General features: G+C 41.6%; 1 protein-coding gene across 1 annotated transcript; it reads left to right on the top strand.

The window, feature by feature from the left end:
- Positions 1-8,960: 8,960 nt before the first annotated feature.
- Positions 8,961-14,339, top strand: LOC139536071 (ETS-related transcription factor Elf-3-like). The gene is made up of 9 exons (XM_071336204.1): positions 8,961-9,154; positions 9,623-9,813; positions 10,869-11,099; positions 11,212-11,298; positions 11,409-11,528; positions 11,746-11,832; positions 11,973-12,083; positions 12,573-12,774; positions 12,997-14,339. The coding sequence occupies exons 2-9, from the start codon at positions 9,630-9,632 to the stop codon at positions 13,109-13,111; spliced, it is 1,137 nt and encodes a 378-aa protein (XP_071192305.1). The 5' UTR covers positions 8,961-9,154; positions 9,623-9,629; the 3' UTR covers positions 13,112-14,339.
- The last annotated feature ends 5,151 nt before the right edge of the window (positions 14,340-19,490 follow it).

A 19,490-nucleotide genomic window follows, 5' to 3' on the forward strand; every position in this document is an offset into this window, starting at 1 on the left:
GTGGTAAGATGTTGGGACTGCTGTTAGGACTCTGCTGTTGGTACAGCTTTATGTAGGCCCTAACAGTTTGTGGGCACTGTTTGTCACCATTATAGTGCAATTGATGTATTGTTTAGTGCTGTGTATTGTAGTGACTTTGAGGCATCCCACTTCAAAATAAAATTCCCCCACCAAGATTTACATGCTAAAATCGACACTGAATACATACATCCCAAAATATAGGTCAAATAGGGGAGAGGTGTTGTGCCGTGAAATGTTGCTTTATCTGTTTTTTAAAACCAGGTCTTTCGTTCATTTGCGCAATATGAGGTGGAAGGGAGTTCCATGCAATAATGGCTCTATAATGCTGTAAGCTTTCTTGAATTTGTTCTGGATTTGGGGGCTATGAAAAGACCACTGGTGGCATGTCTGGTGGGGTAAGTGTGTGTATTAGAGCTGTGTGTAAGTTGACTATGCAAACAATTAGTAATTTTCAACACATTAATGCTTCTTATAAAAATAATAACTCATGTAGTCAGTCTCTCCTCAACTCTTCTTCTTTTTTTTACATGAAGTTTCTATTATTTCAATTCATAGGATTCATACAATACATTTATAGATCTATTTTTGAATCCCCACAACCCCCTACCGGCAATCTGATAGCATGTCAAATAAATAATGAGAAAAAAAAATGTATATTTACACTCACGTTGGTAACAATGATTCGGGAGACAGGCGCAGGAATGCGTGATAGGGTTTTTTATTACGCCCCAAATTACGACGTGCCGGGTAAGGGCACGGGGACGAAGACCAAACAAACACGTAACAAAAACACAGGGTTGAAACCCAAACAAAAGAGCGAGGAGTACCTCGAATAAATACACACGCGCACAATGATTAACACACGGGACGAGACCCGTAATCATCTGGCAATCCACAAGGGCACGCAAACCAAAACACACAGCACAGGTACTCACACGCACCAACGGACATTGTAACAATAATAGACAGCACCATGGTGAACAAAGGGCACATATATACAAAGGGCACATATATATATTACATAGTAAATCTACTGAACAATACATCATATAGCCTCAGAAATAGTGACAAACTATTGATACACATTCAGGAATGTAAATGCCCATTGGTTAAGAGTTCATAGATGTCCGCTGCTCCAGAGACGACAACTTGGCCCTGTGGATTCTGGCCGTGGAGAGCTCCAGAACTACAATTTCCTTAAATGTGAGCAGCCATTGTTGCAATGGTAACTGATGAGGTGGAATCCACCAATGTACAATCATTTTCTTAGCATCTGTAGTTCCTGCCAACCACACTCTCCATTGGCGTACTGACAAGTGCAAATCAGAGTCAGATTAAATTCTGCCATTAGATCCAATAGTGATGTTGCTTTGTGATAAGTACAGAGATGACATCGTTGACTTTCCCCCAGAATTCAACCACCCCCGGGCATTTCCACAGCACATGCTGAAAAGTACCAAGGTCCCCTGTGGTGCAGAACTCACATAATGGTGATGGACTAATACCATGTGATGTTAGATAGGTTCTATGGCAAAAATAAATAAAAAACATTGGTGATTGGGGTTTCTATATGATCCAGGTATATGTTTGCATACTCTCTCCCAATTTATTTGTCTCTCAGCAAGTGTAAAATCCTTTTTACATACAGTGGATAGGGTTAATGGTTTTTGTGCTAGAATTAATTGACAATAGATAAAGTATAAATACCCTTCTTAGACCAAGAATCTGATTTAAATGTTTTTTTACAGGCTAATAATTATTATTTGAGAGCCATATTGGAGAGTATGAATGCCATTTAAGATTAGGTCTCATATGTTTTTCTGTAGCTTTCCACACATTTACTGAGTCTGCTATAATGGGTCCAAACAATAAGGCACATTTTTTAGGAGTCAATCCAGAAAATAATAAATATTGTAATCTAATTGGTGAAACTATTGACTTTTGTTCAGCACGCCAAGGAACAGAAGCCTCTGGGTTTAACCAGGTCTTCAGGAAATTCATATGGAATAATAGGTGATACAATTTTAGATTTGGAACTGCAAGTCCACCTGATGCTTTTGTTCTCCGGAGTGTTGCATATTTCATCTGTTGTGTCTTTTCTCCCCCAAATTAACTTCTTCATGACAGAGTCAAGTTTAGACCAATAGATTGATAATTGATACGAGGGGATGACATTCATTTTAATAATTGAGATTCTAGCATGCAAAGAAGTGGCCATAGTGGGCCATCTTTTTATGTCTTTATGTATCTTTTGAAAGGTTTCTCAGTAGTTATTCCTGCAACTAGTGTGAAATAGAGGGGGATATGGTAATGTAGGTGATTTGTTTCTTCACTTGGATCATGGGTGGTAGTTGCACGCTTCCCATAGCTGAGTTAAGAGGTAGTAGAGCAGAACAGATGTCTCAAGTTTTGAGGGATTGGCATGCTGACTGCAAGAATGTCCACCAGAGCTGTTGTCAGAAAATATGTTAATTTCTCTACCATAAGCCGCCTCCAACGTCGTTTTAAAGAGTTTGGCAGTACGTCCAACCGGCCTCACAACCACAGACCACATGTAACCACACCAGCCCAGGACCTCCACATTCGAATTCTTCATCTGCGGGATCGTCTGAGACGAGCCACACGGACAGCTGATGAAAGTGAGTAGTATTTATGTCTGTAATAAACCCCTTTTTGGTGGACCTATGCCCTTCAAGGCCCACCCATGGCTGCACCCCTGCCCAGTCATGTGAAATCCATAGATTACGACCTAATGAATTTATTTAAATTGACTGATTTCCTTATATGAACTGTAACTCAGTAACATCTTTGAAATTGTTCAGTAATTAATCAAATCAAAGTCAGGTTTAGACCTTACAGTCAAGTCGTGCCGCTCTGTTCTTGGCCAGCTGCATCTTAACAAGGTCTTTCTTTGCAGCACTTGACCACATGGCTGGACAATAATCAAGATAAAACTAGAGCCTGCAGGCAGGTCGTCGAAATTGGTTGTCTATCCATGTCCTGAGGACGTCGCGAAATGCCTTCAAAACCAGCCACTAGGAGCATTGTGGATGGGGTTGTTGGATAGGCTTAATCACATGACTCATGACTGTTTTTTACTTTGGGGTTTTATCCCTATCCCAAACCTTAACCCATATCTTAACCATTTGGAATGAGTGCCTAAATGTAATGTTTTAACCCTATCACAAACCTTAACCCTCACCTTAACCATTCGCAATGAGTGCCTAAACTTATTTGACATTTGGAGAGACTTTGAAATGTAACATTTGGAGAATGTGGATGAACGTCTAATTCTTCAGTAAGACTATGAGACCTTACACACACACACACCCACACCCAACCCAGCCTCACTAGCAGTGACAGTAGCAGTGAGTAATGGCAAAGGCAAGAAAAAGGAGACTGACAACAAGTGATGGAATTTATCCGGTTGACACCACACCAGTGAGCCTTCAAGGCATGAAACTACAAGTCATGAAAGCCTATGTCTCTACACCAACCAGTCCAACAACATTCCTGCCGACAGCCCGGTTTTCCATTTTACCATGGATAGGAAAGGAAGGCGAGGGGCCTAATAGGCGTTATGACATTTTTGGGAAATTATGGTAGAGGTTATGAGGTGAGATCACTAAAGAGGTCAAAGCCGTTACAAAACAACACCTGTCCGGTTATAACCATAGACTCTTAACTAGAAGATCTCTGATGATTTATTGATTCTATAAACTCTGATAAAACTCGAATAAAGCCATTGTATACTGACAACATGCCGATACTGTGATGGGAAATGCTATTTATAGAGTCTCTTATCTGTTTACTCAGTAAGGCAATGATAATATTTGTCCTTTAAAGTCAAAGCCTTACCTCACTCAAACCTTGTACTTTAAGACCCCTTTCCAAGGAAAATAAATGATGCACATGCATTATGTAGAACTTAAACCATTATCACCCTTTGAATGATATGAGCTAAGATACTCAGGCCTCAGTCTTTGCTCTGAAGAATCCCATCCATGCATTGACTTTGTCAGACACTAGGAGGTGACAGTGAACCACAACAACCCACAGTCCCCTGCCGACTGCACTGAAAACCACAACACCAAACACACACCTTAACCAGGCTCTACAGCACACAATCAAATGATTACATCTATTTGCGGATTGGTTTATTGTCCCACTAATTGCAGACAGGATCCAGGGTCCATTCAGCCTAAAGTCAAACAACTCAACTGCTCTGTGCCCAATTTTCGGTTAAGTTTTCTTTTTGTTTTTATTTGCCTTGTAATTTTTTTGTTGGTGGGTGGGGCGTTACAGGAACAATATTAATTTCAATTTACACACTTAGTTTATACCAAAAGTACCCATAGGCTGACACTCAAAAAATATATATACATACAGTGCATTCGGAAAGTATTCAGACTCCTTGACTTTTTCCACATTTTGTTACGTTACAGCCTTATTCTAAAATTGTTAAAAACTTCTTTGGGATAGGGGGCAGCATTTTCACTTTTGGATGAATAGCGTGCCCAGAGTGAACTGCCTCCTACTCAGTCCCAGATGCTAATATATGCAAATTATTATTAGTATTGGATAGAAAACACTCTGAAGTTTCTAAAACTGTTTGAATGATGTCTGTGAGTATAACAGAACTCATATGGCAGGCAAAAACCCGAGAAAAAACCCAAACAGGAAGTGGGAAATCGGAGGTTTGTAGTTTTTTTACTCAGCCCCTATCGAATTCACAGTGGGATATGGGTTATATTGCACTTCCTAAGGCTTCCACTAGATGTCAACCGTCTTTAGAATGTTGTTTCAGGCTTCTACAGTGAAGGGCGGCCGGGTGGGAGCTGTTTGACTAAGGGGTCTGCCAGCAGCCTCGTTCTCAGTCACACGCATTTCACATGAGAGGTATCTCTCGTTCCATTGCTTTTCTACAGACAATTGAATTCTCCGGTTGAAACATTACTGAACATTTAAGATAAAAACATCCTAAAGATTGATTCTATACTTAGTTTGACAAGTTTCTTTGACCTGTAATATAACTTTTTGAACTTTTCATCCGACTGGACCTGAACGCGCTTTTGGATTTGTTTACCAAATGCCCTAACAAAATAAGCTATTTTGACATAAATTGACATAAATTATGGACATTATCGAACAAAACAAACATTTATTGTGGAACTGCGATTCCTGGGAGTGCATTCTGATGAAGATCATCAAAGGTAAGTGAATATTTATAATGGTATTTCAGACTAATGTTGACGGTGCAACATGGCGGATATTTCTTTTGGCTGGTTTGGGCTCTGAGCGCCGTTCTCAGATTATGCTTTTTCCGTAAAGTTTTTTTTAAACCTGACACAGCGGTTGCATTAAGGAGAAGTGTATCTAAAGTTCCATGCATAACACTTGAATTTTCATCAACATTCATAATGAGTATTTCTGTGAATTCATGTGGCTCTCTGCAAAATCATAGCATGTTTTTGAACTACTGAACATAACACACCAATGTAAAATTTGATTTTTGGATATAAATATGCACTTTATCGAACAAAACATACATGTATTGTGTAACATGAAGTCCTATGAGTGTCATCTGATGAAGATCATCAAAGGTTAGTGATTCATTTTATCTCTATTTGTGCTTTTTGTGACTCCTCTCTTTGGTGGGAAAAATGGCTGGGTTTTTCTGTGACTTGGTGGTTGACCTAACATAATCATTTGTGGAGCTTTCGCTATAAAGCATTTTTGAAATCAGACTGTGTCTGGATTAACGAGAATTGTATCTTTCAAATGGTGCCTAATACTTGTATGTTTGAGAAATTTGATTTATGAGATTTCTGTTGATTTGTATTTGGCGCCCTGCAATTTCATTGGCTGTTGGCTGTTGGCGGAATCCCAGTCCTAGACACGTTAAATAAAACAAATCCTCATCAATCTACACACAATACCCCATGATGACAAACCGAGTGTCTTTATTGAGAGATAAGGAGCTTTGGTTTCTGATGAAGCTTAGGTCCACTGTTCACACAGCCGTTCACAACGGTTAATTTGGAAGGGGTGTAAATACAGTAGTAATTTCGCAATTGTAAAAAAAAAGGTAAAGACGCCCCCCAGTGCTCTCACTATCGCCCCTTATCTTTGATAAAAAAACAGATTAAACTATTTCCAAAAATTCTGTTGTTCCGTCTCAAAACTTACTTACCCAAACTGATACATCCAGACCAAAGTTTGTTTAAAAACAATTATCCTCAAATAACCTTCCAATTCTGCTATCTTATTTAATTGTGATTTATTCAGCACAGATGCAAATGCAGTTGCACTGTTTTTAATAAAACATTTAATGGTGTCACCATAAAATCTGAGGATCATCAACTTTTTGATAGTCATTATGAATTCATTCAATTCATTTTCAAATTGTTAACAGAAAGTAGGATTTTGTAGTAAGGAAACATTACAGTGCCATATTGAGGCTCTTTTAGTAGATTCTAAAATGTGTATCTGGCAGTAATACGCATGATGATAATAGTACGAAATCGATTCGGGAAAATTCTTTGTGCCTTTTTGAATAGAAAGTGTACTCTTACAGTTATGAGCTTGCCAGGCATCAATAAGGTTGTAATCAGAGAGCATACTGTATGTTGGAGTGCCTTGGTTGCCTGTGGATTGTAGATGGTCTTATTAAAATTGTCACGCATGTGAAGAATGGCATTCATGTCTGTCCCAATAACCATTTGGAATTCAGTTAATTCTAACAATGTGCTGTTAAGAAAAATCTAAAAACTTAGGATCATATGAATTTGGAGCATACACATTAACTAAGGCAACTTTCTTTCCATTATGGATACATTTAAGGAAAGTGATTCTGACTTCTTGGTCTTCTCCTTTACCAAAGATGGTGATTTTGAGTTTCTTATGTATCATTATGATTACACCTTAGGTTCAGCTCTCTTTGATCCAGATGCAGTTTCATCTAATGACACATTGACCGGGAGCCAGTTATTAATTAGACTACACCGTGCCTCTCCCCCTTAGTTCCATGTCTCAGTAGCTTCCAGTTAGAATGTACTCAAGATGCTGCACCCCAACATATTACACCTGTATAACCAGAAAATCATATAGGATTAAGGTCGTGTTTCAAGAAACAGAAACATACTAAACTACTAAATTAATTTGGCTTGAGTTTCTGAGGTAGATGGCATCGCCTGAGGATCGCTTCTGGGTTAGCTTGTATAGCAGTGATCCCAGTACTAAGTATTGTAGGGCTTAGAGTGAGCAGCAACAGAGTGTAATGGAGCTTCGCGACTTTAGGATGATGAAACAGCCAGGCAGCAAACTGTGGGAACTGACACAGTTTGCCTACTCAGCCTTACTGGCCTAGTCTACAACACATCTCTGCCACCACCCACTATGACCTCTGCAAACAAAGCCAATCACAAACAAATGACCCTGCACTATTATCCTACAACTGCACATTTGCCTGTTTGCACTCTCTGCCACTTTGCACCCTGCCACGGACTGGCTCTTAACGCATATATGCCCCCCATTGCACATCATTCTGTAAAATTGTTTTGCTTATACACCTTTTACATGCATAATTTAAAGTGTAGTTTATAGTGTTTACACTGTAGTCTGTCGTATTTTAGTTTACAGTGTTTATATGTGTAAATTCTTGTCTATATACTCTGTCTGTACATATTGTGTATGTCATTATATTGTGTATATTCTGTTTATTGTGGCAGAATTATTTCACCAGGTCATACAGTATTCCTGGTAACTGTGAATGCACTTGGTGAATAAAAGTGATTATGGCAACTGAACCTGCGTTATGGTAACCGTATTGAGTGAGTGACTTGCAGTGATAGGTCCTGCCGTTGGGTAAACGTGTGGAGCTGGCTGAACCAGTCCACTCGGCCAAACTGAAACAGGAGATAATGTTACTGAGAGGACTGTGGAAGCTTCAGAGTCAGTGTCAACAGTAAATAATGGAACAAATTACTTAATTCCTTAGAGATAAACAAAGAGGTGACAGCGATGGTGGCTATTACATAATAAAACAAACTAGATCAACCATGACTGTTGATTAATTAGGAATGTTTACAGTGACATCATCCTGTAGTTCTGTTCTTAGACTCACAACAGCACCCTCACTCTCACCACCACCACCCCATCCTCTCGTCCTCTCTCTCACCCGTTCAACTCCCACTCCATTCCACCCCATCCTCTCGTCCTCTCTCTCACCCGTTCAACTCCCACTCCATTCCACCCCATCCTCTCGCCCTCTCTCTCACCCGTTCAACTCCCACTCCATTCCACCCCATCCTCTCGTCCTCTCTCTCACCCGTTCAACTCCCACTCCATTCCACCCCATCCTCTCGTCCTCTCTCTCACCCGTTCAACTCCCACTCCATTCCACCCCATCCTCTCGTCCTCTCTCTCACCCGTTCAACTCCCACTCCATTCCACCCCATCCTCTCGTCCTCTCTCTCCCCCATTCAACTCCCACTCCATTCCACCCCATCCTCTCGTCCTCTCTCTCCCCCGTTCAACTCCCACTCCATTCCACCCCATCCTCTCGTCCTCTCTCTCACCCGTTCCACTCCCACTCCATTCCACCCCATCTGCTCATCCTCTCTCACCCCTTCAACTCTCCCTCCATTTTACCCCATTCTTCTGTCTTGCCTTTCCATTCAACACACCCACCAATGCTCCTGAGCTTCACCATGGAGAGAAGGGAGGGGGCTAAGAGAAAGTATAGCGGGAGGGTAGGTTTCTTTTGTTTTTCACAGTTCTCGGAGAGAGGGATGGTGAGAGAATAGGAGGGAGAGTGGGGTGAGAGAGGGGGGTGTGAGCCATGGTTTAAAAGGAGCATGGAATTCCCCCTCTGAGTTAGCGCTCACCTGGCCCCTCCCACATGTCTTTCTAGAGTATAAAGCCTTACACAGGTATATCCAGCGGCAGGTGTATCTATGAAACTAGAGCGAGAGAAATAAAAGGAGAGAGACAAGGTAGAGAAGGAGATAAACCGTGGAGTATATTGACGAACTCTTGGAGTGAATCACTAACACTGGACTCTAAAACAAACAGTGGATTATTATTGATCTAACACATTCTCATCGCTGCCTGTCGGTTGCGTCATAATCAGGTACGTGCGGAAGTGGAGGTGCTCTTTGGGGAGTGATGGGGTGGTTGCTTGTGTCTGAGGTCACATGAACCTTTGCAGCATGTTTTGAAGAAATCTCCAATTGATTGATCCAATTTATGTTGACATATCTGTAAAATATTGGGGAAAGTCAGTTTATATTAATCCACAGCAGAGGAAAGAAAACAAAGACTGGTGTGTATTCACACACAGCCAAAGATGTTGCATTCATGACCCACTTCAAACAGTGAATACAATAAGGCATGGGTGAAAAGTTTTACTGTCACATCAATTTCCAAATGTTTAATGTTGATCATCCTTCTACATGCATCAAATGGCTCACTCAATTATCTCCTGGTTACAGCAACTATACTACCAACCATCTTAATATAATTATTATATTTGTTAATTAATCTATATCCACAAACAGCATCCTGACTGTACATAAATGTGTTTCTCTCCTGGTTGCAGAGAGCCCATGTCGTCTGCCAGTGAGCTTTGTAGGATCCTGACCAACGACAACTTGACCATGTACCAGACTGGAAGCTCCGAGCCCCTGCAGCCTCAGCCGCTGCAGCCCAGCCTCACCACCGTGTCTCTGCACGCCACAGGAGACCTGCTGCAGCTCTCAGACCTCTCCACATGCAGCTCGAGCATACTGGGTGAGAACACAGTCTTATTTATACTTATTTTGTATTTTATTAAATGTTTTATTATACAACAAAAACATAAGTCTCAATATACTGAAAAATGATGCATTGCACCAGATTTAGCTAACTACAAATGTTCATCTGCAGTCACCTGGGCGCTATAGGTATCTTATACCAATGCCTCTTTATAATCACCTAGCAGGTGAAAACATTATGATATCTATAGAGGGGAAAAAATACACCTAAACTGATTGACAGAAAAGGAGGATGTGTAATTTTCTCTGCTTTGTTATCAGCATGTGGGACAATTTAGTCCTTGATATGTACTTTTGTGTTGATCACCTGGGAAACCACAGTGTGGATGTGTGTAATCGATTCTGTGGGGATCTTTATTCAGTCAGGAGTTTTAGCGGTTCTTTAGTTTTGGTCACCTTGTTGGCTGGTGAAGTCTGTGGATATTTCCCATTGTCTCACCCTGGAAGAGACATGTCTGTTGACTGAGCCTGGCAGACACTCAGTCAAAGACCATAGTAAAACATATGTCCTTTACCCAAACTCCCAGACAGACAGGGGATTGGCTGAACCTTGCAATGACCTAATTTAGAAGGCTGTTAAATCATTAACTGGGACAATGTTTTGTCTTAAATTGAGGAATGTTTTTCATCTTTCAGATGCCTCAAGCTTTATTTTACTTGCCCTGGCCTAGCCAGTGATAAGTTGTGATTTGAACTGTTTAGGTAGTTGAGGTAGTGTTTTACGACACAAGGGAGACATAAACTAGAGACAGGCGTTCTGACTCCCTTAAACCACAAACTCAGGTTTCACAGATCAGGAGCTGGGTTCTTGTGTGGTTTGGCACTTCATTGAAAGGCTCCAGTTAGTCAGTATCTTGTGGTTTAACTGGCTGGTTAGATTGACAAGGTTTCTTATGGCTCATTGACAGATTGTTGAATCTCAAAAGAGGGATTGTGATTTTACAAGAACAGCATCATGCCTAACACACATGACACACACACACACTCACTCCACAAATCTAACACCCCTTCCTCCTCTGTATCCCCCTCTAGTTCAATGGTATGACCAGAACCCTCAGTACTGGAGCAAGCAGAACGTGTTGGAGTGGATCAGCTTCTATGTGGAGGGCAATAAGTTTGATGCCAGCATACTGAGCCTATCCTGCTGCTTCATGGACGGATCCACGCTCTGCCAACTGACCAGAGATCAGCTGTTAAACATGTTTGGAATGTCCCTCGGGGCTCAGCTCTACCAAAGCCTGATGGAACTCAAGGCCAAATACGGTAAGGATCTGACAGAAGTGAATTGAATAAACATTATTGATGATCCTCAAAACGACAGCAGAAGCATGCATTTGGTAATGATTCAGTCATTTAATTTATTTTTGTGGTCCAGATCTAAATGAGACCTGTAAGCTCCTGGACAACTTCCTGCATGAGTTTCTAGACTTTCCTCTGCTCAGCACAGTAGAAGTAAATGAAGGTAAACACATCCTCTTGTCTCTTCTTCACACTTCCTATCTCAGACTGACAAACCAAAGCCTTGAGTGTCAAATGGACACATTTGTTTACGTTGTGATGTTACTGTTACAGTTGTGAAGGAGACCAGCTACAACGACTTCTCACACGTCTTCAAGAACTTCAACTTCAATAACATGAAGCCGCTCAGCGACCACGGATACGAGTCCGACAGCATGCACAGCTCCTCGTCAGGTGAGTGGTGTCCCCCTTTTCTCTTCTTCTCATTTGTCATCTCTCCACCCGTCCTCACTCCTCTCATCTCTGTTCCCCCAATTCTTCTCACATCACTGAATCAGTATGTGATTGGTCTGGCCTGTATCACTGAGCCCAAGGCCTAATTCATCGATCAAGGCAGGATGAAGGAGCGGCCATATTGAAAGTGTATTCCCTCCTCTCTCCCTGCCCCCAGGTGGAATGTTCAGCTTCCAGAACCCCAGCTCTCCAGAATCCAGGAGCAGTGAGTCCGACCCAGAGTTCTCCTACCCTCAGATAGCCAGTGAGTACAACTTTTCCTAAGTGGACTTAACAATCTTGAACTTCCGGTGGTGGTTGAGTATGATGGGTGAGCCTTTAAAGTGCATGTCTCTTTGAAAGCCAGTCTGTTATTCTAAACTTCTGAACCATTGTGTTTGACAGAAACGCACATAAAGACAGAGAGGGGAGAGATGATGAAGAGGGGCAGAGGAAGACCTCCCAAACACAGCCACGATCCCAGACACTACCAGACCTCCAAGAAGAGCAAACATGGTGAGTGGCTCCTATCATTCTAACATACACACACACACACACACACACATACACACACACATCAATGTCAACAACTGTTTTCAATGGTGCTCTGTAGAAGCATGGTTTTATCAGTAATGTGATTAGCATACATTTTGCATCGGGTACTGAAAACAGCCACAGTCAAAACATCACAGGTGTTTTTAGGTCATAGTCTGTTAACCACGTGCACACACACACACACACACACACACACACACACACACACACACACACACACACACACACACACACACACACACACACACACACACACACACACACACACACACACACACACACACACACATGCTGTGCACACGCGCACATACAGTATGCACATACACACGCTTGCACACACACATACAAACATAAACACACCTGCTCTACCTCATCCTTGCTTGCTTTAGCACACACACACCTGTGCTGTTCACACACACCTAACTCTTCCTCTCCCCTGTCCCCCGATAGCGCCCCGTGGGACCCACCTGTGGGAGTTCATTAGGGACATCCTGATCCACCCAGAGCTGAACCAGAACCAGGGACTGATGAAGTGGGAGGACCGCAGTGAGGGCGTCTTCAAGTTCCTCAAGTCTGAGGCTGTGGCCCAGCTGTGGGGGCAGAAGAAGAAGAACAGCAGCATGACATACGAGAAGCTCAGCCGCGCCATGAGGTAGGAAACCATGGTGATATAGCAGTACCGTCATGGCAACTAACCATGGAAACCCCAATCCTAGCAACCATGCTTGGCTTTTGGGGGCTAGCAAACTTAATAGAGTCAACCAGTTGAGGATGGCGTTAGAAGATTGATAGAACAATGATAAAATGTCTGTGATAAACCATTGTCTTGTCATGAGACTAACCAGTGGCTCTCCTTCCTGCCTCCCTCTTATAGATACTACTACAAGAGAGAGATCCTGGATAGGGTGGACGGTAGACGGCTGGTCTATAAGTTTGGGAAGAACTCCACCGGCTGGAAGGTGGAAGAGACCGGGCTGCATGGCATGTGAGACACAAGAGTGGCGGGGGTGTTAACTGGACAGAGCAGTCCCTTCTGTCCTATTGTAGTGTAGATAGGACGACCCACTCTCTGGTCGACAGCCCTATACCTGAAATAATATAAAGACACTAACTTCTCTTCTTCCAGGGGAGGTGTTGCAGAAAAGCCAGTGTTTTTGGCTCCAGTAGGTTTTATGAACCAGTATTGATATTTTACTGTAACTAGTATGTTTGTATGTTTAACTGTGTATCTGGATTTTGGGTCAGGAATTGTTGTGGACCCCGCTTTGGGCCTGCAAGATGGTACGTCTGTTTTCAGTTATATTCTCCCTGGGATAGATAACGAGAAAAAGGCATTCATGATTGCATTTATATAAACACTTTATATTGTGTGGGAATAACTCACCTTATGTGTCACTATGACAACCACCTGGGTATATGGGCATTATAGTTTTTACCGTGGCAATTTCAGCACAAGGCACATATATTGCTTGTTTATTTATATGTTTTATATTTACTGAGGGACAGTAGCACTTAACTATAATTGTTCATGTCTAATTGCAAGACGGCTGGTTGCAAAACTTGTGACTTCTAAAATGAGCCATTGTTTAGAATACAATCAAATAACATTTTAATTGTCACAAGAAGTGTAGACTTGCAGTGAAATGCTTACTTACAGGTCCATTTCCAACAATGTGGAGTTAAAGATAAAGATGATATTGTTTTAAAATATTTTAAAAAGAGAAGAGCCTCATGTTGTGTTTTAACCTTGGTATTAAAGGGCTTGTGTTTAATGATAAACCTGATATGGAGACAACTGGAGGACAAAAAAGAGAGAGAGAAGAGAGAGAGAGAGGAGTAACAAAATGAAGGGATACTCATTATAAACTATTGGTGACATGAAGTGTATTTCGCTGTTTCAGCATGAATGTTGTCTATAAAGTATATGTCCTTTATAGCCATATAAATCTTCATGTACCTCACCAGACCAGACCGACATCAAAACAGTATGTATTAATAATCAGTTTAAAACAAATCAATGACTCATCTCCTGTTCTATATAATTGTTTATTATGTTATTCAGCTGATCTTTTCTTCTAGATCACTCAATATCATGTGTATGAGAATTACATCTCACATTGTATCGTTTCTGATATATTTACACCCATGTATGTACAGAATATTGTTTTATTTTCTATTTAAGAGTCTTTTTACGGAAATAAACTATGTTTGAAATAATGTAAATGTCTGTGTGTGTTTAGTAGAAATTGACTATGTTTTTGTGTCTGAAAACAAAAGCCATATAACACACTAATTGAGCTCAAATGTCCTTTGAATTAACTTATTGCAATCCACTCTGTGTAAAGCATAAGCTAAATTACTAAAATGTGAATTGAAATATACACTACATGACCAAAAGTATGTGCTCGTCGAATATTTTATTCCAAAATCATTGGCATTAATATGGAGTTGTTCCCCGCTTTGCTGCTATAACAGCCTCCACTCTTCTGGGAAGACTTTCCACTATATGTTTGAACATTGCTGCAGGGACTTGCTTCCTTTCAGCCACAAGAGCATTAGTGAGGTCGAACACTGATGTTGGGCGATTAGGCCTGGCTCACAGTCAGTGTTCCAATTCATCCCAAAGGTGTTCGATGGGGTTCAGGTCAGGTCACTGTGCAGGCCAGTCAAGTTCTTCCACACCGATCTCGACAAACATTACATTACATTACATTTACATTTAAGTCATTTAGCAGACGCTCTTATCCAGAGCGACTTACAAATTGGTGCATTCACCTTATGATATCCAGTGGATTTCTGTATGGACCTCGTTTTGTGCACTGGGGGTATTGTTATGCTAAAATAGGAAAGGGCCTTCCCCAAACTGTTGCCACAAAGTTGGAAGCACAGAACCGTATAGAATGTCATTGTATGCTGTAGTGTTAAGATTTCCCTTCACTGGAACTAAGGGGCCTGAACTATGATAAACAGCCCCAGACTATTATTCCTCCTCCACCAAACTTTACAGTTGGCACTATGCATTGGGACAGGTAGCGTTCTCCTGGCATCCGCCAAACCCAGATTTGTCCATCGGACTGCCAGATGGTGAAGCGTGATTCATCACTCCAGAGAACGCGTTTCCACACTGCTCCAGAATCCAACGTTTGGCATTGTGCATGTTGATCTTAGGCTTGTGTGTGGCTGCTCGGCCATGGAAACCCATTTCATGAAGCTCCTGACGGGCAGTTATTGTGCCGTTCTTGCTCATTGACATTTACACTTCACAATAACAGCACTTACAGTTGACCGGGGCAGCTCTGGCAAGGTAGAAATTTGACAAACTGACTTGTTGGGAAGGTGGCATCCTATGACGGTGCCACGTTGAAAGTCACTGAGCTCTTCAGTAAGGTCATTCTACTGCCAATGCTTGTCTATGGAGATTGCATGGCTGTGTGCTCAATTCTATACAGCTGTCAACAACGGTTGTGGCTGAAATAGCCGAATCCACTCATTTGAATGGGTGTCCACATATTTTTGTATATATAGTGTATACTCGAGGACACGCAATTTGGATCCAATTTACTCTTCACATCTGAGTGTCATGGCTGATGTTTGGGAATTTAACAAGGAAACTCAGACTCTTTCAGTCAGTGCCCTCTGTCAGGGTGTAACGAAGACGCAGGGAGTCAGGAGTTTAATAGTGACGAACAATACAAAACAAGCGAATCAACGCTGCCTGATGAGTAATGATACAGAAAAAGGGGAAGTAATCAGGGTAGTGATGAAGTCCAGGTGTGCCTAATGATGGGTGGTTAGTAAACCGGTGTTGTCGACCGCTGGAGAGGGAGTAGATGTTACACAGGGCCTCGCCTTAATTTCTCATCTGGAGTGTGAATCTGTCAGCAGTGTAGTCACTCTTCTCCTGCCAACCACTATCAGACAAGACAATAAATACAGACTGCATTTTCATATCCAAAGTTATTACGTAACATTGAAACACTATTTTGCACCTGTCTCTCAGTTGCATTTGTCTCTGGTTGACACAGGCGTACACTTATAGTCCTCCTAGAGTAACCATCGTTCTGGCGACAGTAATTACTGATAGACCACCATCGTCCTGGTGACAGTAATTATTGATAGGTATTGTCTGTGTTTTCTTTTTTACATCAACCCTTCTGGTTTGCAACGACACAACAGTGAGCTTGGCTCTTCATTATGATCCATCAGTACATTTACAGACTCAATTGAAATGTATTTTCTGAGAGGACATAGAGGTATGTGACATCTGGGGCAATTCTCAGACGACGGACCATAACTGCTGATTACACATGCACGCATGTACGTACACACACAGCATTCTGGATTGAATGGAGACTACTCGACTGGCGAATGTGTTGGTTTAAACTCCCTTTTTCGCTAAATTGAACTAAATTGAACTTGCAACTGTTGTTGTCATGTTGTAAAAAACACCACCCAACCGTGACAGGGTTTCTGTCTATGAGAGTGAGAGTGTGTGTCACACATGTTTAAGGGCACGCGATCCGTGTGGAGTGGATGTGGTGCGATCCGTGTGGACAGTGGTGGGGCCTGTTTGAGTTGTTGTGTTGCGTTGCGTTGTAATGTTTCAAAGGCCAGACACCAGACTATAGATGTGTGTTACTTTTCACAAAGGCTCCATTGTTGCCGAGCGACAGTTGCGGTTGAGTTGGGGGTCAATTGCTGCCTCGTGATTTACACCTCAGTCGGATCCTCACTCCCTCACCTGAAATATTCACACACACACACTCAAGAAAGACATAACTACACTCTGGCAGGAGATTTCTTGGCATTCCATTTGTGTTGCCTACCGTCCAGTAGATTTTCACTCCAACCCTAGTCTAGCGCACCTGATTCTAATAATTAGCTGGTTGATAAGCTGATTTAGGTTTGTTCCTGTCCAAATCAAGGTCATACCATCTTCAGGCCTGACTTACTGAATAATTACATCTATTACCGTCTAGAAACAATGGAACATCCAACATTAACTTCATTCATTTGTGGTCCATTGTTTCATTAAGGTCACAGTTTAAAGTGTACAGAAATCAGTGATGTGGTTTTCCCCATGTAGAAAACAATACTAAAATGCCTTTCAACTTTAACAAATAAGGATTTAAAAGATCTCACTAATTCCCTCATCGCTAATGTCAAGGATAATTGAATTCATCAACAGCAGCTTGTGTACTTAAACAGTCCAGGCACACACAAGCACACATTCCCACACCTTAGTGTGGTGACAAAGGGTATCTGCACCTCCCTGCTAGATAAACATACCTGTCCAACAGGTGTATTTGGCTGCCTTTCAAAATGTGACTCCAGCACGTAGCTTACTGGAACTCTTCAGTCTGCTGCCAGGAAAATCATGGAGAGGGGGTGGGGGCACAGCTTTCATATATATATATATATGTGTGTGTGTGTGTGTGTGTGTGTGTGTGTGTGTGTGTGTGTGTGTGTGTGTGTGTGTGTGTGTGTGTGTGTGTGTGTGTGTGTGTGTGTGTGTGTGTGTGTGTGTGTGTGTGTGTGTGTGTGTGTGTGTGTGTGTGTGTGAGAAAAACTTGCAACTGATTTCCATAATGATTTTCCATGTTGCTACAACCCTTATTATAACGGCAAAATGAAACAGTTGTTCACCAAAAAATATTGTTCACATACTAGTGTTATTCAACACTGTTAATTAAAGGAATGAGTGGTTTTGGGAGGATTTTTCCTTCGCTCGGCAACAATGGAGCCTTTGTGAAAAGTAACACACATCTATAGTCTGGTGTCTGGCCTTTGAAACATTACAACGCAACACAACAACTCAAACAGGCCCCACCACTGTCCACATGCATCGCACCACATCCACTCCACACGGATCGCGTGCCCTTAAACATGCGTGACACACACTCTCACTCTCATAGACAGAAACCCTGTCACGGTTGGGTGGTGTTTTTTACAACATGACAACAACAGTTGAGAGAGAGAGAGATGTATTGTTGTTCTGATTAATATAATTGTTGTAGTTGTTGTTAATTGTAATCCCATGTCCACTACTACTATTATTATTGCTGTTGGTCCCACCATTTGTTGATATATAAATAGATATATAGTTTTTTATATGTATACTTTGACAATGTAAGTAATAATGAACTTGCCATGTCAATAAGGTCAATTGAATTGAATTAAGAGAGAGACAGAGACAGAGACAGAGAGAGAGAGAGAGAGAGAGAGAGAGAGAGAGAGAGAGAGAGAGAGAGAGAGAGAGAGAGAGAGAGAGAGAGAGAGAGAGAGAGATTATTGGTTGGTGGTCAGTCAACTATGGCCTTTTAAAAGTCACTCATTAAACAAATGTCAGTAACTTTCATTTTCTCCAAAAGACTCACACACAAACACATACAGTACACACACACACGGGCCACTGATTAACCAGTTCAAGATAAGTTCAAGATAACATTCTTCCAGTGAAGTGTGAAAATGAAGTTAGTTTTTTGTTTGCTTTTTGTTTCACACAGTAACATATTTCTGCCTGCAACATAACATGAATAAACATTGTTGTATTGATTAATTTGCATAATACACTGTTCAAGTAAAGATCTGACCCATACTGTACGAACTTGAATGCGTGCCGACCCAGAGTAGAGTCTGTGTCTTATTACCTCATCAAAACACATGCCACCTCAGACATGGATCTAGTTCCAATGGCCCAGTCGGTTGGCGTTTTGACCAATGATTGATGTATATACTTGATGACTGATAGGGGGTGATGTGCTGAGACCATCTTGCCTCCATCTTGGCACTCCCCCACCAGTGTTAAAAAAATCCTCCCAAACCACTCATTCCTTTAATTTACAGTGTTAAATAACACTAGTATGTGAACAATATTTTGGGGTGAACAACTGTTTCATTTTGCCGTTATAATACGGTTTGTAGCAACATGGAAAATCATTATGGAAATCTGTTGTAGCTCAAGTCCACTACAAAATCCACAATGCGATGCTCTCTCTATGGGCAGGCTGGCTGGCTAGCTAGTTAGGTAACTACTTAGCAAACGGAGCTGCACAAAATAATACCAAAGACAATATCAGCATGTAACATACCTAGTTAGCTGTAAAATTGCCTAACAAACTGCACAATTAATTTAGTCTCACCATGTTCAACCTGCAGATAGAAGTGCCTCACAGAGTGGAGTCTAACGTTCACAACGGCAGATATACTTTTGAAGAGATGGGAAACGTTGCCCATGCTACGCCAATGGGCTGCACGGTGCAATCTGGGTGATTCTTGGACAAGGAGCGCTCTCCGTAAAAACACAACATTAGCACGAATTTAGTCAACAAGAAGTACAACATTACAAATATTTTCCGAGATGTGAGA

The sequence above is a fragment of the Salvelinus alpinus genome, chromosome 12 (assembly GCF_045679555.1).
Source record: "Salvelinus alpinus chromosome 12, SLU_Salpinus.1, whole genome shotgun sequence".
NCBI lineage: Eukaryota > Metazoa > Chordata > Actinopteri > Salmoniformes > Salmonidae > Salvelinus > Salvelinus alpinus.